The 23,696-nt window shown below is 39.4% G+C and overlaps 1 protein-coding gene across 4 annotated transcripts in view; it reads left to right on the top strand.

Annotated features, from left to right (window-relative positions):
* Window positions 1-490: 490 nt before the first annotated feature.
* Window positions 491-23,696, top strand: part of SEC24B (SEC24 homolog B, COPII coat complex component) — a 95,517-nt gene continuing 72,311 nt past the window's right edge. For 2 of the 4 annotated variants that reach the window (XM_050946742.1, XM_050946741.1), the window contains exons 1-3: window positions 491-613; window positions 10,398-11,093; window positions 22,353-22,535. In XM_050946742.1, the coding sequence (XP_050802699.1) occupies window positions 517-613; window positions 10,398-11,093; window positions 22,353-22,535 (976 nt within the window). In that variant the 5' untranslated portion in view covers window positions 491-516. The remainder of the gene's footprint in view (window positions 614-10,397; window positions 11,094-22,352; window positions 22,536-23,696) is intronic. The other 2 variants (XM_050946743.1, XM_050946744.1) reach the window with 2 other exon arrangements.

The following is a 23,696-nucleotide window of genomic DNA, read 5'->3' as shown; positions in this document are numbered from 1 at the left end:
GGCAGGACAACCGGTTCTAAAAGGGCTTTTAAATTTAACAACTGGTTCCGGCGAACCGGTGGGAACCGGCTCCAGCTCACCACCCAGGGAGGGAGGAGAGACAAGAAAAAGGGAAGGGTCCGTAGGGCACATGCAGTAACAAGGGCTGCAGCAGGGTCTGGAGAGGCTGGGGCAGAAGTTGGGACTTGGGAGGCGCAGGGGGGTCAGTGGGCACGGCACTTTGGAGGGGACAGTAGGGGGCGCTGTGCGTTGGAATTTAGTGCGGGACTGGGAGGGGGCGCTGTGGGCTGTCGCGGTAGAACTGGGGGGCACCGCAGGCTGTGGCGGTGGAGCAGGGCTGGGAGGCGGCGCTAGGGGGCGCTGTGGGCTGTGGCGATGGCTCCGGGCCCGGATCGGCTGCTCTCGCTCCTTCACGCGCCCGTTCCAGGGTGCAAGGCTGCGGCTGCGCGCGTTCCAGGGTCGTTTCCGTTGGTGACGTCCGGCGCGTCCGCCAAGGCAGAGGTGCAGCGAGGAGCTATGTCGGCGCCAGCCGGGATCCCCCCGCGCCCCGCCGCAGCCCCTGGAGGGGCCAGAGCGCCTGCTGCCGCGCCCAGGGCGCCGCCCTGTCAGAACGGTGAGGAGCCGAGGCCGGGGATCCGCTCGGGCCTAGCGCTGGGGCGGGGCTGGACTGGCCGAGCGGGGCAATAGCGGTGGTGGTAGAGCGGCGGGGGCAAGAGGCAGAGAGTGGGGAAGTGGGGCTGGGATGGAGGAGGGTGTAGCGGGGCTGGGGCTGTAAGAGGAGGGCGGGGGGACTTGGATGGAGGAGGGTGTAGCGGGGCTGGGATATGGGGGCTGGGACAGAGGAGGACGTGGGGGGGCAGCTGGGATGGAGGAGGGCGTGGAGGGGCTGGGGCAAGTGGGCTGAGACAGAGGAGGGCAGGGGGGACTGGGACTCTGGGCTGGGACAGAGGGCGGGGGGCTAAGGCAAGGGGGCTGGGACAGAGGAGGGTGGGAGGAGTAACTGGGACAGAGGAGGGTGGGGGGCGGTGGCTGACTCTGCCCTGTAGCATTCCCATGTTTTTTGTCTCGGTTAGCTGGGCTGTGTGTGTTCACTCACGGGTTTAGCACATGTACTTTGCGGTCTAGTCGTGCTCCCATCTAGCTGAGTGACAAGCTGGTTTAATGTCACATAACGTGCTTTTCGGGATGCAGTGTCTTTAGTTCACAGGAGGTTCTCGTAGTCCTCTGAGTGGTTAATCTCGATTGGTGATACAGACTGAGGTTCAGGAGCCACAGGTGGCTCTTTAATGTGCCTCCTGTGGCTCTTTGCAGCACATGTGTGATTTAATTGTTAACCAAACAGGATGCTTTTACCGTGGGATTGTCTAACGGCTAAATCAGCACTGTTGCTACTGATGCAGTGGTGTCAATGACAAGTTAAGTCAATGGCATGGCACTCTCCCATCGACTTCTGTGCTTCAGCTCCTGGAGAAGCATACAGTCGGCAGGAGAGCGTCTCCTTTTGACTCAGCAGGGTGTAGACACTGCTATAAGCTGACCGAAGTAACATCAATTTCAGTTATATAACTTACCTAACTGAAGTAGCATAACTTTAGTTGATTTACAGCTTTAGTGTAGGCCAGCACTATTTTGTTAATCAATTGTAGTTGATAAAATAATACTTGATCAGTCATTTTGCTGTGAGCATAATCTATGGGTATAAAAACTAAATATGAATATATAGCACTATATCAAATGAAGCCATGAATTTACTACTGTGGATCTTTTTTGGGTAATGTTGATCGCTAATTTGGCTCCTAACCACTGTGGTCTGAGTATCGCTAGCCTAGATGTTGACTTCCCTTTTTACAGACACTCATGATTTGCAGGTGGAGGTGACCTATTTAGCAGTATGAAGAGCCGGCAGGAGTGACTTTTCGTGTCATAGACAAGCATGCACAGCTATCTAGACATAGTTTGTGTTTTTTACTGTGTGGTGGTTGGGAAGTGGGCATGCAGTGTTTGAAATCAAGGAGCTGTGTAACTGAGAGGGAAAAAAACCCAACCTTTGATAAGTTTTTGACTATCACTGCAATTCTGGCTCTGAAACAGAGGAATAACTTCTTGGAATATTAAATAGTGCCAGTTAGGCTTATTCAAAATAGTAAGTGAGGTAGTACAATATTTTCCCTCAAATTTAATTTAATTTTGGAAACTTTCTAGGTGGGAAACTGCATCTTGGGAACACTTTGGAGGCTGTAACACACTCAGGCATTGGTTCTGCAAACACTTAGACACATGGTTTATTTTGTGCACCTGAATAGTTTCGAGAGGAATATTTACATTCCCAGTGGATCTGTTCATATGCACCAAATAAGCGTGTGCATAAATCTTCAGGGTTAAGACTTTAGGGATTTTCAAGAAATAAACAAGGGTCCACTGCATGATTATTCTTAAAAGGATGTGAATTACTAAAACATGATGCTTTTTGTTTCTTCTGGTGTTTTATTATAACAAATGAGAAGACATGCACTTCAAGTTACATATCCTAAAATTGAGCAAACTGCCTGTGTGTTTTAGCATAAAAATATACTAAGAGTATATGTCTTTACATATGTTTTAATCTACCGTGATACTGTCACTGATTTTATAGCTCACAATTTTAAAATTGATCGTAAAATAAGTATAATTGATTTAATGAAGTCTTTACAGCTTCTGATCCTAATCAGTTTCATTTCTCTCTGTTATTTATATTAAGCATATTTGCTAGTTTTGCATTTTAACATCTTCTCCTAGGCTCTGATTTTACAGTCAAGTTGGCATGGGCACAGAAATTGGTCTTTGTAGATCTGTTTGCAGGATTGAGGTCTTTAATTTTAATGTCCTTTGGTTATATGAACAAAGTTTTAGCTGTCATGTTTAGGCAACAGATTGTGAATCAAGTTCATGCAGATATTGCTGAAGGTTTGTAGAAACCTGGGATGATTAAATAGAAACTTTTAAAAAGCGACTTTCAACTTGAATTTTGTAATAACTGTGGCCAATGTACGTTTTTCTATGTTTATAAAATTCTAATGTAAACAGTTGTTTTCAAATAAACAGCCATTTCCATGCATTGTTGAAATCCAAATATTGTAACACTAAAAATAGGAAACTATAACTGACTTCATATATTTTTACTGTATTAAGACCATGGAAGAAATGTCAAAAATAAGAGTAAAAATAATAATGACCATTTGGATTTTTAAAATTCTTTCACTGTAATAGTTTAAGGGCTTATCAGCAACATGTGTAAATAATTTTGTTTACAACCTTTTTTTAGTTTGACCATTTACTTGTGATTCAGACAATCATTCAGACAATCATTTTTAATTCTTAGAAGTTTAAAAAATAAACTAGTAGCTGACTCTTGCATTTTGCACCTTGTTAGTGCCATAATTATTATTGAGTATCTATTCGTTTCTTGGTTTGCATATCCTTTACCTTGGGATAGATTTACAGTCATGTAGAGTTGGTGATTCATACGTAAGGTGTTAATTTAATTTGTCACTTTACATAACCACACAATAACATTTCAACATTTTTGAAAAAGATCGTTTTGTTTTTGATCTACCAGTCCTGGAAACTTACATGCAGCATTTGGGGCATTGTTTATATAAAGGAAGGGGAGAAAGAAGGGAAACAGGAAATCAAAAAACAAGACTGCCAGACTTGATTTTTTTTAGTTTTAATGCCATGTTCCATTTTGCCCAGAATGGCACTATCTGCTTCCTTGAATTTGGTCTATGTTTCTAAAATCAGTGTTTCTTATGTGTTGTGAGGAGTAAGTAATGCGTATGTAAATATAGTTACTGATGTGTTTGCACATGCTAGAGATAAGTGTGTTGCTGCTAGAATACTGCATACAATAGCCTTCATAGTTTCTGCCAGATCTTCCCCCAACTCTTGGAATTTATTGGAGCCTCACAAAGAGCTCAATCAAAAGACTTCCATCAAAAGGATTTAGTGTTTGGCAGAGGTGATAAACTGGGACTTGCAAGTATTCAAAATGATGTTAGTTCTTATGACCTTGTCCCTGGATCAGACAAATAGTAACAAGTCCATGTGAAGGATCCTTAGTGATTTTCATACTGGTACACGCTTTAAAAAAGTTATGTTTTGTAAAATTGGCTTGCCTTTTGTTTGTCCTAATAGTTTTCTTCCTTACTATTCAACTCTTCCTGTTTGATTCTGTGCCAAAGCCCTTCTTTTAAAATACCTATTTTGCTTAGCCCATCAATCTTGAAGTCCAAATGTAAGAACTTCTCACTGAATATTTGAAAGTAAAATTATTAATTATAACTGAACGTGTTGCTGGTGGCTGCTATCTAGCTGAAAAATGACATCTAGATGTAGGTAGTACTGTAATATGAATTCAGACTATTAATGATTTTTTTCCAACAGTTTTAAGGAACTGCAGTATTAAAAATTAGACATGTTAAAACACTAAACACTAAAGAGAGAATCTATTAAAAAATCCACACATTTCTGTAGGAAGACTTTTTTATAATGTTGTTACAAGTGACACCTAAGATTACAAGTAAAATAGATGCTTCCTTTTTTTCATTTTGGTTTGTGCATTTGATAGCACTTTGGGGTAGTCAGTTTCACTTAGGCCTGGTCTACCTATGGCTTTTGCACTGGTATAATTGTTGGGTAGCCTGGGTTGTTTAAATGCCAGTATAGTACAGCCCCTAATGTGGATGAAGTTGTACTGGTCTAAAGGTTTCTTAGACCATTATAGCTTCTTCCCTGTCCCATATGGGAATAAGCTATACTGGTATGACTGTGCCTACACTAAAAGAGTTTTACCACTTTAACAATATTGGTGTAGTTAAGGTGGTATAATTTTTACTTTTAGACAAAGCCTGCTTCTTCTTCTTTATCAAATTTTCCCTGTTTACATGACTCTCTTTCTGCAGCAACAGAAGAGATAAAATGGAGAGAAAGTTGTTAGTGGTTTTGAGGGGAAGTTGTAGTACCTGAATCTCCAACTCATATTTTGCAGTTATCTAGATTTCAAGTTAAAGGTGACAGGTTTTAGAGGGATAGCCATATTAGACTGTATCAGCAAAAACAATGAGGAGTCCTTGTGGAACCTTAGAGACTAATACATTTATTTGGGCATAAGCTTTCATAAAGTGGGTTATAGCCCACGAAATCTAATGCCCAAATAAATGTGTTAGTCTCTACGGTGCCACAAGGACTGCTTATTTTTTTTCAAGTTAAAGGTGTGTGATGTCCTGGGTTAATGATTATGTTGCTTTTCAGCTAGGTATCCATCACCAATAGTAGATTCAATTGTTGTAATTAAAAATGTAAGGCAGTATTTTAAAATTTAGGTGCCTGAAAAGCACCTACGTCTGTATTTAGTGTGCTAAATAAAAAGGTAGCCTGATTTTTCAGAAATACTGGGAACTCAAAGCAGCCCTGAGCGCAGGCAAACTTTATAAATGAGTCCAGGCATGGATTTAGATGTCTAATTTATGGCATCTAAGTTTGAAAATACTGGCCTTTACTCTCATAGTTTAGAACAGAGTTCGGCAACCTTTCAGCAGTGGTGTGCTGAGTCGTCATTTATTCACTCTAATTAAAGGTTTTGCATGCCAGTCATACATTTTAACATTTTTAGAAGGTCTCTTTCTATAAGTCTATAATATATAACTAAACTGTTGTTGTATGTAAAGTAAATAAGGTTTTTAAAATGTTTAAGAAGCTTCATTTAAAATTAAATTAAAATGCAGAGCCTTCCAGAATGGTGGCCAGGACCTGGGGATTTTGAGTGCCACTGAAAATCAGCTCGCGTGCCGCCTTTGGCGCGTATGCCATAGGTTGCCTACCCCGGTTTAGAACTTATTCATTGTTAGTAGTAGGGTTTGGAAAAATGACACCTACCAGCCAGACATCAGTACAAAAGATGTTCATGGGAAGGGCCAGTGGCCCAGTGAGTAGCCTATTCCCCTGTCCCACCGTTAATGACAAGAGGGGGCTATTGCTTGGATTCCGCTTGGGGTACTGTCCCTCTGCCTGTGCTCCATTTGGGAGGGGAGCAATCTTTTGGATTAGCCTCTAATTGGTTAGGGGTCTGATAAATTCAGAGCTCTTAACTCTGAGCAGCTTCAGAGGACTGGAGCTGACTGCATACTTAGCAGGAATGCACTGCAACAGTTCACATTTATTTCTCATTCCGAAGGTTATTGTTCTTTGCAATCAAACAGGTTAGAAATTTAATACTCTAAACTGAAGCTTAGGTTCTGCCAAAGTTGGTGGTGGTTGTTTCCCTGTTTGACAAGTATGAAACTCACCATGACTATGTAGCCTATGAGTGGATTTTTCAAGCTCTGGTGAAAAATGTACCTTATCTTCAAACTTTTCAAGATTGCTGAAGATATTCTGTCTAGATTCCTTGGTTGTTAGGCTGTATATCCAGTACACTGATGCTCTCCTTAATCCTGCTGACAGCCACATTCTGTAATCCTGTTGTCACACTGCTGTGTTCTACCTAGTATGGTATTTTGAGCATCCAAACCTCACTTATCCATAACCCTCCTGTTACCTAAAACAAGGTAATGTTCTCTGGGAATTTCAGTAAAGATTTGGATGAAATTTTGAGAATTCTTCATTCCTTGCTGATAGCCCATCCTCAGGTGAAGTAGAGATGGAAAAGGAAGCCATTGGGGTCCCTGAAATTCCAATCCTGCCTAGCTCCTTCACTCTACAAAATGGAGTTGCCTAGGAGTTGTGGAGCAGTAGCACTTGTGTAGAAATCATAAGATCTGGATGAACAGAGTTCTGTGGCGCTTCAGCACTAGATCCCTCTTCCAGCAGCTCCGCTAAGCTGACCAGCTGTCTATAGTAATGAGAAGCACCTTGAAGTCTTCACATACATTCTCCCCAGTTATCCAAGCCCAGTTATCTCAGTGTTTTTGTATGTCCCCCAGAGACCATTGGATGTGTTTTTGTATGTCCCCAGAGACCATTGGATGTAATATACAATATTCTGTTTGAAAGAGCGAATAAAGAGTAAAGTTATGCAGGAGCAGATCTGCAGTATGATAGAAATAGGGGGAAATGAAGGAAGGGAAAAGAACAAAGGTAGAATTATCATTAAGGTATACTTTGGTAAAGTCACTTTATTTTTTGTAATTGGGACCCCCTCAGAAATAGTCTCTGGCCTAGTAAGGGATGAATCATATCTTCCTCTGCTTGAGGGAACCTCAAGGTGTGAGTATATTCCCAAGTAGCCTAGATATTTTTTAAGATCCATGTCTTTCCTTGGTTGGTCAGGTTGTATGGGCAAGGGATGAGGATCTGAAGCTGCTGTGGGTATTCTGACCCCCATTATTATGAGTCTACAGCATTTATTTTAGTATGTTTAATATATGATAAATGCACTTAGAGCTTTGGATGAGCACTTTTTCATATTTATAAGACAATCTACTGCACCGAGGTCAGTTCCACTTTGTAGTCTCTAACAATGAGAGGCATCAGCAGAGCAGTATCTTAAATTAACTTGTTGGTGAGTTTTCTGCTTAGTTTTCAGGATTTACACTTTTTGCAAATCTGAAAGTATGTTGAGAAGTTTCCTTATGGAATTTTAGGACTCTTGAATTGCTGGATACCAGGTTGGTATTTAAAGCAAATCTCTGCTTTTGTAATGGACTAGTTCTTTTCTAGACCATAACAGTTAATATTTAAGCATATTTTAGATTGTTATTGTGAACTCTTAATTTTTTTCAGCTAATGCTGGATAAGTGAACTCTGAAACTATTTACATTATAAAATAAAGTTAATCTTTTTTAAACTATTAGACATGCTAAATTATTATTGTGCAGTTTAAATGTCACAGAAGCTGATACCAGTATTCTGTAATCAGAGAGATTTTTGTGTAAGTATACAGTAATGGCCAGATACTGCACTCCCTTTTCACTTAAAATTACTGTTGAAGGATCGAGCCTTAAATGCCCAGAACCTTTCTACTATAAATGTAAAATCTGCTAGTAAAGGACTGGAATTTTTCAAATGTAAAAGTTATGGATCTTTTTTAAATTTGTTTTTGTGTGATAAAATTGTTCTTTCTTTCATTGGCTTAGCTACAAATGAGTGTCATTTTCTTCTTCAGTTTTCGCACTTATAATCTGCCACTTGTAGTGAAAGAACAGAAATGTTTATGGTGTTAGAAGTGGCTACTGAACATACTAAAACTTATACGGTATTTAAGACTGGAAATGAAGACAATTCAGCGATTATGGGAGATGGAGATTTTTAGCAGTGAGATTATGGACTAGTGGTTCAGTCTCCATTCATTCCCAGTCTTATTTTTTCAATGCTAATTTTAAAAAGGCATAATAAAATTTTTGTACTGTGCACAGTCCTTTCACTTGGAGGTCTGGAAGTGGAAGAAGTCATATTACACACTGCGCTGCACTACAAAATACAGCTTTACTGACTTTTTTTTGTATTCAGTATAAGAAATTAAAAATACACTAAATTAGATGGTCAAATGCAGTTCACAGATACACATCGTTAGAGATGTCATAGAATTTGTTGGGTGGAAAACTAGTAAATATAAGGCGTCAAAAATATTTGAATAAAACAAGGCATGACAGACTGAATTATTGATGCCTCTTTTCAGGTGGCTTAAGGCATGAGGTCATAGTGCATCAGTAGCCCATTAATGGATGCCATAGAATAGCTCATTACTGTTAGAGTAGGGCTCATTAATTTTACATTTCATTTTTTAAAATGTTTTCTTGGGCTATGTTCACCATTGCCCTCTACTCTGAAAGCTACTTGGGAAAGAGATGTAGGCATCTTTTGGCCATTATTTGTTTCTCAGCATTTTTAAGGATTCCTGGACTATTTGGGATTTTTTTCTGTTTCTCAAAAATCCAGTAGCCCTTTCAGCAGCACTTTGTGGTCTAACAAATGCTCTCCGCTCACTTTGTATGTGGGGGGAGGAATTGAACAGCTCTCACTTTGTATAGGGGGCAGGAGTTGAACAGCTCTCACTTGAGTTTTAATGATGAGTGTGCCCAAAGGGCCATAAATTGCTGCTGAAAGGGCAGCCTGGCACTTTGGAGAAAGGCTGTTTAAACTGTCACCCTATTTTTTCTCCTTTAGCCCCTCACCGCTCTTTCCAAACTCTCTCTTGATCTCCTGCCACCACAGAGTGCATTATCTTTATTCCTCCATTACCTTTCTTCCCTGTCTGTTGAACATAATAATGTGTAATTTCAGAAAGGCTCTATCAGCTAATCAGAAGCCAGCTTTGGACAATTAGTGCATAGTCATGGCTAATTTGAATTTATTTATAGCTACAGTATTCAGACTGCTCTTCAAATTAATCAAAAAAGAACTAGATAAATGTCAAGCCAGATTAGAGTGGGGAAAAACAAATGAGAAATTCATATATAACTAAAAGTACTTGTCAATGACTGTCTTGTACCAGAGAACTATTGGGCAGTGAATGGAAATAAAAAGCTATTTTCCTGGATACTGTATGTTTATAGCTGGGCTTTTGTGGGGGCTCAGACTTCAAAAACAAGGTGAGGGAATACTGGGAAAAGCAATAGCAACTCAGCATTTCACTTTAGTCATCTCTTAAGATTTCCTAAAGCTAAATATTACTAACTTTTATCCACTGATGGATTGGTTTGAATGGAAGATTTAGTTGTCCTATCACATTTAACAGGTTGTTTTTGAAAAAAATAATATATGGAGATATACCTATCTCATAGAGCTGGAAGGGACCCTGAAAGGTCATTGAGTCCAGCCCCCTGCCTTCACTAGCAGGACCAAGTACTGATTTTTCCCCAGATCCCTAAGTGGCCCTCTCAAGGACTGAACTCGCAACCCTGGGTTTAGCAGGCCAATGCTCAAACCACTGAACTATCGCTCCTTTGCCCCCCCCCAATTGGCATTTTTCTGTTATAAATACCAAAAGTTCCAGGTAATGTTATTTATTTTTTTCTGTTATAAATACCATTCTTTTTCAGGGGCTTTCTAATATATTTGTTTAAAAAATAATCCCCCAAATATAAATATGACATGTAGCATCTTAGCTTGGGGCAATCTTTTTACAACACATTTTCAAATATCTGAGATGGAACTTTGAAAATTGTATTTTGTATGTGTACACAAACTGCTTTAAGTATTTTATTTTCACATAAATGTCTGCTACTTTAGCTATTCTGTCCTTTCCACTGTTTGGAAGTAGCTTCCTTTTTTCATGCTGTTGGCTGCTTGCTCCTCCTGCTGGCATGTTAATGCTAATAAGCACACTGATACTCCAGTCTGTGTGTATGTCAGCCAACTGCAATAAAAGTGTATGTAACCCATACAGCTTTAATACATATGACATTTTCTCATCTTTTCAGGTCCAGTGCAGAATCAGATGCAGTTCCCTTTTGGATATGGCTTACATCTTGAAAACTATAGTGCTTCCTCCGGACACTACCCACAAGTGCCCCATGAAGCCGTCCCCTCACAGTTGAATAACCAGTATGTTGCTGATTACCACTCTGCTTGCTATTCTATACCAGTTCAAAGTGTCATGACACCTTCTGTGGGTCCCAGCATGTTGAACACACAGCAGTTATACAGTGGGGCTCCTCATCCTGTAGAGTCAGCTGGAGGACTTACCCAAGGAGCAATATCATCTGCATCCTATTTACATACAAGTGTTCCACAGTCGTATTCTGCATTGAGTAGTCACTACAGTTCTTCAACTAGCTCTTCAGTGGCATCTCAGGGATTTCCCCTTTCTTCTGGTCATTATGCCATGCCTACCATCTCTAGTGCTGTATATCCTAATCTTTCCTATCCTTCCATGTCTGTTGGTAGTCCATATGGGCAGGTATTTACTTCCCAGAGTCTTCCAGCTGTTGGACAGTTCAAAGAGACTAACACCTTTCCTAATCAAAGTTCAACTGTACCTCGTACGCTGCAACAGCAAGTTCCTTTGGGATATAATTCTACACCATGGTCCACTTCAGATTTTCGGTCAGCTCAAGACAACTTCAGCAGGAATAACACTGGATCCCTGGCTAAAGCAAGCAACAAAATAAATACAGGTATAGTACTATGCGAAAATCAGGAAACTTCTAAATGAAATGAAGTATTTTTCCATAATTGAAGCAATTTAAGTGATAGTTTATAATGATGATGCCTCATGGAAATCTGAAATATTTTAAATGTAGATATTTCTGTTAATTTATTTTAATAGACGTTATCACCTCCTGTTCCTTATTAATCCCTTGAAGACATTATTTTCTGTTTCTGAGGACATAATTCTCTCCATAGCAGCTAATTGTGTTATTACTGACAGCTGTATGACTTGCAGCTCTCTCAGTGGAAGTGAGCTAAGGAAAAAGACAATATTTTTGTGCAAATGTTTCACATAAACATGCATAAACAGAACTGAAGAGTCAGAGAAGAAGTTTCTAATACCTAGTATATCTATGTTTGGGGGAAGAATAGATAAACTAGATATATTTTCTCTCCATCAGCTCGGAAGACAGAGAACCTAATCAAAAATCAGTTTATCATGCCCCAACATGGTGATTAATACTTGCAAATGCTAGTGAAGAAAAACTCTACTTATATTTCTGAGCCCATTCTGCAAATTCAAAAAGTGAAAAACCACTTATAATCTAAATGCATTTGAAAATTTTATCTCTGGTAGCAGCCATCTTGCTGATAAGTTACTTGGACATTGGCAGCATCATATATTTAGCAAGGTAGCTCTCAATGTCAACTGTAATAAGAAAAACCCTTAATTCTGTTAGATACCTTCTTTTGTTTAAGGTGGTAAGTTTCTCACATTTTTAAGTTCCTGACTGTGAGCTGAGCAAGATGAGTATAGTCTTCCTTTACTGGAAGAAATGAATTCTAAACAACTGAACGCACCTGAATTAGAAAACAGTCTATTTCAAAGTCTCATTTCACATTTGGAGATGATGTAAGAATTTTTTTAGCTGGGAAAAGGGGACTAGGGTTAGAGGCTTATTAAAAGAGAGTTTGAGAGGTGCTTATCGTGTTTCTTTAGCTGAAGGTTTGTCTTGACTAGGAAAAATGGTTGAGTTCTGGTCAGGCTAAGCCCTGGTCTACACTACTGGGTTGGGTTGAATTTAGCCGCGTTAGGTCAATTTAAAAATGAATGCATCCACACAACAAGCCCCATTCCGTCGAACTAAAGGGCTCTTAAAATTGACTTCTGTACTCCTCCCCGTCAAGGGGAGGAGCACTAAAATAGACCTTGCTGGGTTGAATTTGGGGTAGAGAGGATGCAAATTGATGGTATTGGCCTCCGGGAGTTATCCCAGAGTGTTCCATTGTGAGTGTGCAGGACAGCACTTTGAACTCCAATGCACTGGCCAGATACACAGGAAAAGCCCTGGGAACTTCTTCGTTTAATTTCCTGTTGGGTCAGCGTGGTGAACTCAGCAGCACAGGTGACGATGCAGTCCCCCCCCCCCCCCCCCCCGAATCATAGAGCGTAGAATGTTTCTACACTCCCCCTATCATCTCTGTCGCTGAGGTTATTGCAGACTAGAAGGCAAAAAAACCGCACTCGCAATGACATGTTTTCCGAACTCATGCAGTCCTCCCGCAGTGATAGGCACAGCTTAATGCATTGAGGCATTCAGTGGCAGAGGCCAGGAAAGAATTAAGTGAGCGCGAAGAGCAGAGGCAGGATGCAATGCTGAGGCTAATGGGGTAGCAAACAGACATGATGAAGCGTCTCTTGGGGGAGCAAACAGACGGGGGAGGGATAGCTCAGTGGTTTGAGAATTGGCTTGCTAAACCAGGGTTGTGAGTTCAATCCTTGAGAGCGCTGTTTAGGGATCTGGGGCAAAAATCTGTCCAGGGATTGGTCCTGCTTTGAGCAGGGGGTTGGACTAGATGACCTCCTGAGTTCCCTTCCAATCCTGATATTCTATGATAAAGCATCTGTTGGAGCTGCAGGAGAGCCAGCAAGAGCACAGACCCCTGCTGCATCCACTGTATAACCACCTACCCTCCTCCCCATGTTCCATAGCCTCCTCACCCAGATACCCAAGAATGCAGAGGGGAGGCTCTGGGCACTCAGCCACTCCACTCCAGCAGATGGCCCAGGCAACAGAAAGCTGGCATTCAAACAGTTTGCTTTTTAGTGTGGCTACAATAAGCAATGTGGCCTTGTCCTTCCATCCTCCCCCACCCCACCTGGGCTACCTTGTCCATTATCTCATATATAAAAGAAAGAATGCATAGTTTCAAAACAATAGTTACTTTATTTCAAAGAGTGGAGGGTGGTTGGCTTACAGAGAATTAAAATCAACAAAGGAGATGGGTTTGCATCAAGGAGAAACACACAGCTGTCATGAAACTAGTTTTCAAAGCCTCTCTGATGCTCAGCGTGCATTGCTGTGCTCTTCTAATTGCCCTGGTGCCTGGCTGCTCAAAATCGGACGCCAGGCGATTTACCTCAACCTCCCACGTCGCCATAAACATCGCCCCCTTGCTCTCACAGATATTATGGAGCACACAGCAAGCAGCAATAACAGTGGGAATGTTGGTTATGCTGAGGTCTAACCAACTGCATCAGCAAGATTTTAAACATCCAAAGGCACATTCTACCACCATTCTGCACTTGCTCAGCCTGTAATTGAACTTATCCTTACTATTGTCCAGGCTTCATGAGCCATGGGAAGTGGTGGAGCTGTACACCATGCCCTGGAGATTGCTAGGAACCGGACAGGGAAGATGTTCCCAGAACCCCCGGCCAAGCTACGTGTCCGGGGATGGGTACCAGTCCTGCTGCACCGTCTGCTGCTAAGGCAAGGAGCTGCTGCTGTGTAGCAATGCAAGGTGCTGTAGGCTCTTCTGCTTTGGATGCTTGGAGGTCCTGGTAGGGCAAGGTACTTCGGCCAAGGCAAAAGAGCAAGAGCCCTGGAGCTGTTACGTGTGTCAACCATAGAAGTGCTATTGGGTGTTACAGCACTGACTGGACTGGAATGTACAGCTGCAAGATTTCTTCACCAGCGACAAATTACAGGAATATGATGCACCTAAAATCTAAAAAGGCCTGCACATTTCCTAGAGTCACTACCCTTGATAACAGAATGTCAATGATTGCATTGGCTGCTTGGATCACAGCAGCCCTGTCATAAGCAGATAGTTAAGGGTTAGTGTCTCTTTTACCTGTAAAGGGTTACAAGCAGTGAACCTGGACCACCTGACCAGAGGACCAATCAGAAGACAAGATACTTTCAAATCTCGGTGGAGGGAAGTCTTTGTTTTGTGTGTTTTCTTTGTCTGTTGTTCTCTCTGGGTTCTGAGAGTAACCAGACGTACCTACAGGCTCTCTAATTTTCTGTTCAAATAGTGAGTACAAGTACAAAGGTGGTTTAGTTTTTTTGATTGTTGTCTTTATTTGCAAATATGTATTTGGCTGGAAGGATTTTAATTTGTATTTGTGCTGGGCGGAAGGCTTCTCTCTAGTGTCCATAAGCTAAAAGACCCTGTAACATTTACCATCTACGTTACAGAGACAACTTTTACTTTTTTTCTTTCTTTTATTAAAAGCATTTTCTTTCTTAAAACCTGATTGATTTTTTCCCCTTGTTGAGGCTCAAGGGAATTGAGTCTATACTCACCAGGGAATTGGTGGGAGACAGGGAGAGAAAAGAGGAGGGGGGAAAGTGCATTTCCCTTTGTTTTAAGATTCAAGGAGGTTGAATCACAGTGATCTTCCAGGGTAACCCAGGGAGGGAAAGCCTGGGAGAGGCAACGGTGGGGGAAAGGGTTTACTTTCCTTATGTTAAGATCCAGGGGGTCTGGGTCTTAGGGTCCCCAGGGAAAGTTTTAGGGGGACCAGAGTGTACCAGGCACTCCAAGTCCTGGTTGGTGGCAGCACTACAGGATCTAAGCTGGTAGTTAAGCTTAGAGGAATTCATGCTGGTACCCCATCTTTTGGGCTCTAAGGTTCAGAGTGGGGATTTATACCATAACAGCCCTCACAGTAGACTTTCCCACAACGGCAGCAGTGACGGTGAGCTGAGCAGGCTCCATGCTTGCCGTGGTATGGTATCTGCACAATTGTCTGCCATTGCTTTCACGAAGGAACGGGTGACTGATGACATGTACCCAAAACCACCTGCAGCAATGTTTTTGCCCCACCAGGCATTGGGAGCTTAACCCAGAATTCCAATGGGCAGTGAAGACTGCGGGAACTGTGGGATAGCTAGCCACAGTGCAACACTCCGTAAGTCGATGCTAGCCATGGTAGTGAGGACGCACTCTGCCGAATTAATGCGCTTAATGGGGACATATGCAATCGACTGTATAAAATCGATGTCTAAAAATCGACCTAATTTCATAGTGTAGGCATACCTTGGTTAAGCCCTGCCTAAATTCAACTGTTTGTGTATTTGAATGCAGAATACCTTTTAGTTTAATTTTAATATGTTGAGTTTTAGTTTAATGCTGGATTGACAGGGATAGTTTGTCAAAAGGTTATGAAAAAGAAGTGTGCATGTTTTTTACTTATTTTAACTATAAAAACTTGAAGATGCTTGTCCTTAGAATTCTTAGGTGAAGAACATCTATATATTTCCTTTTCTTCCCACTGTCTAATAAAAACTGCTTTCCTCACCTGTCAAAATTGAAGGTTTTCGGTTGTGAGCCCCCTCACAATCCTTGTTCACATTATCTCCTTCAATAAGCTATATTTTCAGCCTAGAACTGTGCTGGGTTGCATGCCAAGAAGTCTCTTCTGCTGCTCTGAGATGCTTATCTGCTGCTGCTTCCATTCCTACTTTATAGGGGATTTGCAATTGCAAAGAGAGGTTAGGAAGCTGGCTTCTTCCTTTCGTTGCTTGCAGATCCTCTTCCTATAATGCTACGCTCCTTAAAGATTCCTGACACACGCTGTCCCTCTTTCTTGCACTTCCCCTTCTCTCCTCCTTCCCTCAATAAATAACTTCAAAAAATTGAGAACTAAATCACGCTGATGTAGCTAGTGTCAAGCATTAAGTAACTTATCTGAAATGGAATGATGACATAAATGATTTCATTTCCCCAAATCTGCTTGACTTCTCTTCTTGCCCTAGTTCTTTTGTTTTTCTTAAAAAGATTAAATGCAGAAACCAGTTAATGCCTTGTTAAGTTTGAAAATTTAAATGAATTAGTCAGGATATTGGAAATTTGAAGTTTCTCAATAGTAATAAACTTGACCACGTTACACACATCCCAGGGAAAAAATGACAAAATATTATCAATCCAAAATACTGCCATACATATCTATAGTATTAATGTGAACCTTTTTGTGTCTGTTCAAATTCTCAGTGTTAATGTTGCATTTACAAAGATTTTCATTTAAATGAAAAATGTTGATTGTCAGACATGTTAAAATCCATTATTTATTTGCTCTGAACAACGTTGTCTCCAAGGAACATGGTTTTTAACACAGGACAATGGAGCTGGCAGAAACCTAAATGAGAATTTGAAAGATGCACGGAGTGGTATTTTTGCGGTCTTCGGTTTGTTCCTTAATGAAGAGGTCAGATAAGAAATCATTTCTTAATTGAAAGTATGAGTGCTAAAGTAGTGTTTACATACAATTTTTCATTCAGTAAATTTGTCTGGTTTTAACTGATTTCTGAAAAACATCTATATAAAATTTCCACTACATGCATCCGATGGATGAAGTGGGTATTCACCCACGAAAGCTCATGCTTCAAAACTTCTGTTAGTCTATAAGGTGCCACAGGACGCTTCGCTGCTTTTATAGATCCAAACTAACACTGCTACCCCTCTGATATCTGTATAGATTTCACTTTAACCTTCAGATTTCAACTAACTTAACATTTGCTTAGATTGTAAGCTCTTTGGTGGCAGGGACGGTCTATTTGGTCTGTGCTTGCTTGTACAGTACCTATCACAAAGGGGCACTTATCCAGACGTGGGGCTCCTAGATCAGGGGTTCTCAGACTGGGGTCGGGACCCCTCAGGGGGTTGCGAGGTTATTACGTGGGGGGTCGCAAGCTGTCAGCCTCCACCCCAAAGCCTGCTTTGCCTCTAGCATTTATAATGGTGTTAAATTAAAAACACTTGTTTATATATTGGGGGGGTCACACTCAGAGGCTTCCTACGTGAAAAGGGTCACCAGTACAAAAGTTTGAGAACTACTGTCCTAGATGCTCCCATAACACAAATAAATAATAATTCTTGGGCTTTTAAAAATCAAAGGTGGGGGATGGAATTGCCTAGTATGGTGTAATGTAACTTCAAAATAAATATATACCTATTTACAGTTACATACCTAAGAATAAGCACTAATACAGTATTCCTTTTCTACTGTACTAGAGCAATATAACACCTAACTCATTGAATGTGAGGTAGATAATTATGCCACTGGCTGATCCAAAGATTAATTTTTCTAAGTCAGTGAGCTGTACCCAATTTAAGTTTATTTTGTTCTGTTTGAGATTATCGTGTTACATATAACAGCCTGAATATTCTTAATGTTAACTAGGCAAAAGCCAATTCTGTAATAAATTTGCACCATTTGTGAACCTGGGATAAACAAAGCATTTATAAATGTCCATGTGGTGGTAAATTCCAGACTTTTGCTGAGATTTAGAATTTTCCAGCTAAAATTGCTCAGTAGATTTTTATCCATGACTAACGTGGCATTCATTATATTGAAAGTGTAACCTGAATTGCTGCAACAGTCAGGTCAGGATGCCAAATATTTCTTTGTTCCTGGTGTAATTAATTCACTGAAGGGGGGAGTGATATAGCTTTAGTTACTTTTTCAGGTTGTTGATGCAGGCTTAAAGCATTTTCAGACTGAGTAAAATTTGTTTGGTATTGCTATAAAATTTCCTGTCTTCAATCCTGCGCTACATATATTTAGAAAAAATGTAGTTACAAGCATAAATATTTTTCTTGATTTACTTTCCTTTCATCTTCATTACCTCTGTTTCTTATTTCTTAGAGAGTAACATATTCAGTTTAGCACAAGAAGTATTATACAGTTTATGTGTCCTGTGCTTAGGGAAGATTGACTTAAAATTTGCAGCAACTCCTTAAAATCTTCTTGCAGCTGATCACTTTAAATGGGTCCTACTCCATTTTTACCTGCTTGGTTGGCTATCCAAACTGTTTTGGTATCAAACATTAAAGATGCTACACAGACCTCCTCTTTTTGCATAGTTTTAAAGTAAATAGTTTTACCTGGAAGTAATTTTTTGCATGTTAGGAGCTGGCCACTATAGACACAAATTTCCTATGCAGAAAACTTCATCCATGTAGAGATTTCTTTCACACCAAAACAGATGGAAAGATAAAGCCAAAAATCCAGTAAGCCAGGCACAACTTAAAACCAAATTGATATTCTCCAGGTATCTCTGAAAAGTATCAAAAACAAAGTAATTCAAAAGGAAACAGGATTTCAAGAAATTACAGGTATCTCAGAGGCAGATATTTTCCAGAATGTGTACCCTCACCACTTTGCTTTCATGGATACAGTACACAGAAATGATCAACAAAATAACCTCAAACCCTTTCAAGGACATCTAGAACACATTTTCTGGAATTGTCCATAGAATGAAATGTTTTAACTCATATATGTAAATAAATTTACAGAAAACATTGGACATAGACTTTGATAAGATAGTCAAAGGCTTTAAGATTAAACCTACAGTTTAAAGTATGTCTAAACAAGATATGGCAAAGATCACAGCTCAGGAGATTGTCCTAAAGCCATTTAGAGGAGCAAAGTGAACTTCTTGTAACATGCAGGAAACAGCAACCTGTAATTAAAATTACTTTTTTATTTAAAATGTCACTTTTGTGTAATAAACAAAACCTGCATGCATGCCCAACTAAGGCCAGATCTACACTACAAACTTTTGCTGGCAGAGCTCTTTCAGTGAGGGGTATGATTTGTGACCAAGGAACCTGTGCCAGCAAAAGACCCTAGTGTAGGTGCAGTTATACTGGCAAAACTGCTTTTTTTTTTTCCTGATATAGTTTACTTTTGCCAGCATAGCTTATTCCAGCCACTTGCTTGAGCAGAATAAAGTTTTGCCAGTATAAACTGTCCAAATTAGGAGTGCTTTGCCAGTATAATATAAATACTAGTTTGGACCTGGGCTAAAACAGCACTATGCCGTGTACCTGTGCCCTGTGTACCTATAGTGCCTGTATAGAAATCCTTTAGGCGATCTACTTGTTCATCTACATCTGTGCTTATTGTTACTTAATCACATAAGTGTACACGTATGTATAACGGCACCTCACAAAGAAATTGTATTTTTACCCATATAACATTACATATAAAATGCTTGACAGTTAATCAAAATTAAGAAATGCAGAAGTTAAAATACCAGCAGCTGTGTTAAACTGGCCACATTGTCTACCCAGTGTTTTCTATTCCTGTTTAAATAGTTATCATAGCTTTATGTTATAGTATACCACAAAATATACAGGATATAGTGTGAGACTTAGATTATATTGCTGTAGCTGCACATGGCCCTGGCTATAACGTTAAGTCTTCTAACTGCAGAATGTTACCACAAATGCTGGAAAGACTGTCCACCAAAATATAGAAAGAGTACTTTTAAAGGGTATCTTCATAACTGTGAATGGTGCCACTGTACTGACTAATGATTTGCAGTAGAGGGTCTAGCTTGACGTTTAAAAGCAGAGAGGAATGCTCAGCGTTGGAATCCATGATAAGCCAAGAGGCTGCCATGGTTGCAAGGCAACTGGTTGAACTATAGTTAGTTAACAAAATACATTCAATTTAAACATTGACTTCCCTTTGTCATGCAATAGTACATTGACCGCTCTGTGCCGAAAATGGTAGCTTCATATTATTTTAATTTATATTTAAGGTTCTAGCTCATTTTTAGTGATTAATTCTTCACTGTAATGTCATAAAATATATTTTATATTATATTGCAGTTTTCCTCTAATTCTGGTTAACTTTAAAGGGTTTTCTGCACTTTTTCACATTTACTGTGAGCTACAAAATATTGTTAGTTTCATGGGTACATTTTTATGACATCTGCTAGCTGGAATATGGTAGTGGCTAATCAAGTTTGTCTAGGATAAGCCAATAGAAAATATGTACTTAAACAGATGTTCAGTCAAGCTTTATCTTAAGCTTGATTACTGTATTGTAGGTTAGTCACTACTTGAGTATTTACTTCATCTCCTTGTCAGCTGAGAAAAAAACTGTTAGCAAAATTAAAACTGCTGGAGATTGTGGTTCAAGAGTGAATGGCATACTTAAAGCAGTAACAAAGGTTATAGTTAAAGTTGTGAACGTGTTCTTATTGTAATACCCTGTTTTCAGTTGCTCAGGACTCTCCAAAACTTTTCTCTGTGAATATGTAATTTTTCCAGGCCTTATTTCTGCATTTTTTTAATCATGAGAGAAACTGTTCTGATGTTTTGAGGGAGTATAGATAAAAGCCCCAAACTTTTCCCTATAAATTTGTGAAACCTTTTTGGATAGCTTTCTGCTGCAACAATTTTGTAATAAAATTAACATTTAGCAAGGAGATAAATCATTAAGAATCTTTGAATGTTCCAGTGAAAATTAGTTAGATTTTTTTTAACTGAGTTATGAACAATTGATCATAGCACTTTGTGCATATAGGTACTCTGGGGCTACTGCTTTTAGTGCTTTTACCAGTATTCTAAGTAATAGAAAAATATCATTGCTCATCTTTTATATAAACTATCTCAATTCACTCTGTCTGGCATAATTAATAAGTAGTGCCCATTATTAGAAACTGTCAACATTTGTGTATACACTATAGAAAAAGGTATATTGTTTCATTGATGTTTTTTATTTATTTTAGATTTCAGCAATAAAACATTCAGAAAGTGTTAGGCAGCCTAGTAATTAAACAAACTTAAAATACAATGACTACTTAGTATTGTTATTCATGTACAGTTAACGCTTTAACTTAGCCAGCAAGTAAATAAAACGAACAGAATTGTTGCTTTAAATGCCCTCTTTCCCCTCAAGTGTTCCTAAAACCCACTCAAAAAATATTGTACTATTTTGAGAAAAAGTATAGTATCACATGATAGTCCAATTATCTGATCCTAATATATACACAGGAGGTAGAGTTAAGGTTGCACATACAAACTTGGGCTTTCCTGATTTGAGTTGTAACTGCAACTGTAACAATATTTATTATTTAAAAATATAATGCATATTTATCTTTTTTTACTTATAACAGTTGTCTCACTTGTAATGCTGGTGGTCAGGTGAATTTCTTTTGGTTTTATTTTTGCCATTTTAATAATCTGATCTGGTAAAATAATCATCAAAGACTTGATCCTGGCTTCTGGTTTATTGGTTTGCATTGGCAGATGTTACCTTGTAAAAGCAGGTAATCTGCACCTGTATATAAACCGATTTTCTAATAGCTCTCAGGAATATGTATTCATAAGGAGAGAAATGAGCTTGAAGTGTTAGAACAAAGGTTGCTAAAAGTACAGTTTATTCAGACTACATTGATTTTTGGTGGAAACAAAAAATTTTCATAACTCTATTCGACCTACTCCCTTTTACAATATCTGTGCCCCTTTAAAACTCACTTCACTGAAGTGAGGATAGTTTTGATATGGTAAGTATTCCTAATGAGTTATATCCTGCCTCTTGGCAATTGTTTGAGTTTTAATGGGAAGTTCCTATCATGTTCAGATGTTCAGAACAATATTGCAAAGTCCCTGTAAAAATATTTTAAGATTCCATGTGATACTAATTGCTGATTAAAGCATAATCCCAGGTTTCTGGGACCCGTAGTTGGAAAGGACCAATGTCGTAAGGAAGCAGAGCAGTGGAACACTGCACAGCTGATTGCTGCAACTTGACTGTGCCACCTTACTTGAAGAAAGGTTAGTGACTGGGCAGTACAACAGTCTCTCAGGCTGAGAGAGTGATTTTTGAGGCAGAATTACAGGGCATAGGTTTGGGGATGGATCAAAAATTTGATGTATCCAGGGTCTACTTAGCATTAAACCATCTATCTGATGCTTTCTATGTGAAATTACAGTTTCTTCTTTAGTTGTTGGTACAATTAATATTCAAAACAGTAGTCTCTTCATCTCAGTGGAGTGTTTACTTAACAGAATTGGTGTTGAACTGAAAAAACACATTTTTCTTTCTTAGCAATCTAGCTGTTTGAAGCTCTTGTTCTTTGAAATACTTTATCTTAGGAACTCTGAAACCAGCATTAAGTTAATTGTTGTCTGGTATTTGTGCAATTGTCTTTGCCAATGAGTAAAATGTTATCTTCCTTTTTCACTCTGTTTTTCAGTTGGTGTCTTAGATTCATCGCATCCTGTAAGCCAGAATGTTCAGTTTACCAAGCCTAGTGTAGAAACATCTGTAGTTTCTTCTGCTGTGACCTCTTCAATAAGAACACCTGTGGGAGACCACTTAACTGAACCTGCTTCTGTGCCTTCCAATACACAGCCATCGGAATCACTGCTTCAAGAAGGTATTAAAAGCAAGAGGAGAGTTAGCTTATTTTAGAATATATGTAATAGTGTCTTAACTTTTTAATATTTATAAAGGTTTTAATATTTTTAGTTTTATTTTCCATTTTTTTTCCTGTTGACAAAACATATCTGACAGTGAGCATGTAGGGAAAGTCTCTGTTTTGTCTTTTGATTTTTTTTTTTTTAAAAAAGCACAATTTGGATTTTTTTAATAGACGTATTTGCAACTTGTCCTACATACATTTATGTACAGTAGAGATTATAGTAGGGTTTTTGCTTTCTGTTGAAACCCCTCAGTGGTTGACTAGTGCCAGGGCACCCCTTGCTGCATTCTTTCAAAATGCTGTGCACCATTATCTTGTGTCTGCATTTATTCTGTCTACTCTCCTCTTTTTTGTTTCCATTCTCTTCTCACACCCCTTTTTTGACCTTTTTGCTGTTTTCATTTTTACTCCCCTCCCTTAGTCATTCCTGGCTATTCCAGTTCCTAATTTGCCAAAAGGCCATGTGCTGTTTGGGTAGTGTGCATCCATTGGTGATTCTGTGGGATCTGGTCACATGCTGTTGCTGCTGATCTATGTTTAAAAAGCAGACATAAAAAAAACTTGGGCTAGGGAGCTGTTTCCTGAGCCTGTAGCCCTATATAAATTGCTCTTGTGGCAAGCTGCAATAGGGACTGTTGTAGGAGCAGGGAGGTAAGCTGTCAAAGAAGCTTCTTGGTGCTTTATTCAGGGCAGCACCTTTGTAGTGGGGAACTGGAATGAATCTAAGCTCTTGCACTTTCATCATCCTCACTGATTCTCAGTGGTCCCTTCTGGCTTGCCTTCCAAGTTGTAAAACACTACTTTATGTATAGATGGAGATTCCAATTTCCATATTCTTTTTTTTACACATTTGCAGTGTTTTCTCTTGGCTACTTTAGTGCTCTGTAACTTCCTACAAAATAACATTTTAATATATTTGTTTAAATAGTGAATACATAAATTTGAGCAAATACCAGTTTCAGTTACAATAAAATATGTGCAGGTGTAAAAAAAAAAAAAAAATTCTCAAAAGCTCTTAAATTTTAAGTACTTGACTCTGATACAGTGTTTTCATACGTAGGTCTCAAAGCCCTTTTGTAATCTGTGTTATTATCCCTATGTTTATCAATGAATAAA

This window comes from Gopherus flavomarginatus, chromosome 3 (assembly GCF_025201925.1).
Source record: "Gopherus flavomarginatus isolate rGopFla2 chromosome 3, rGopFla2.mat.asm, whole genome shotgun sequence".
Classification (NCBI taxonomy): domain Eukaryota; kingdom Metazoa; phylum Chordata; order Testudines; family Testudinidae; genus Gopherus; species Gopherus flavomarginatus.
This window is presented reverse-complemented; position numbering and strand designations above follow the sequence as displayed.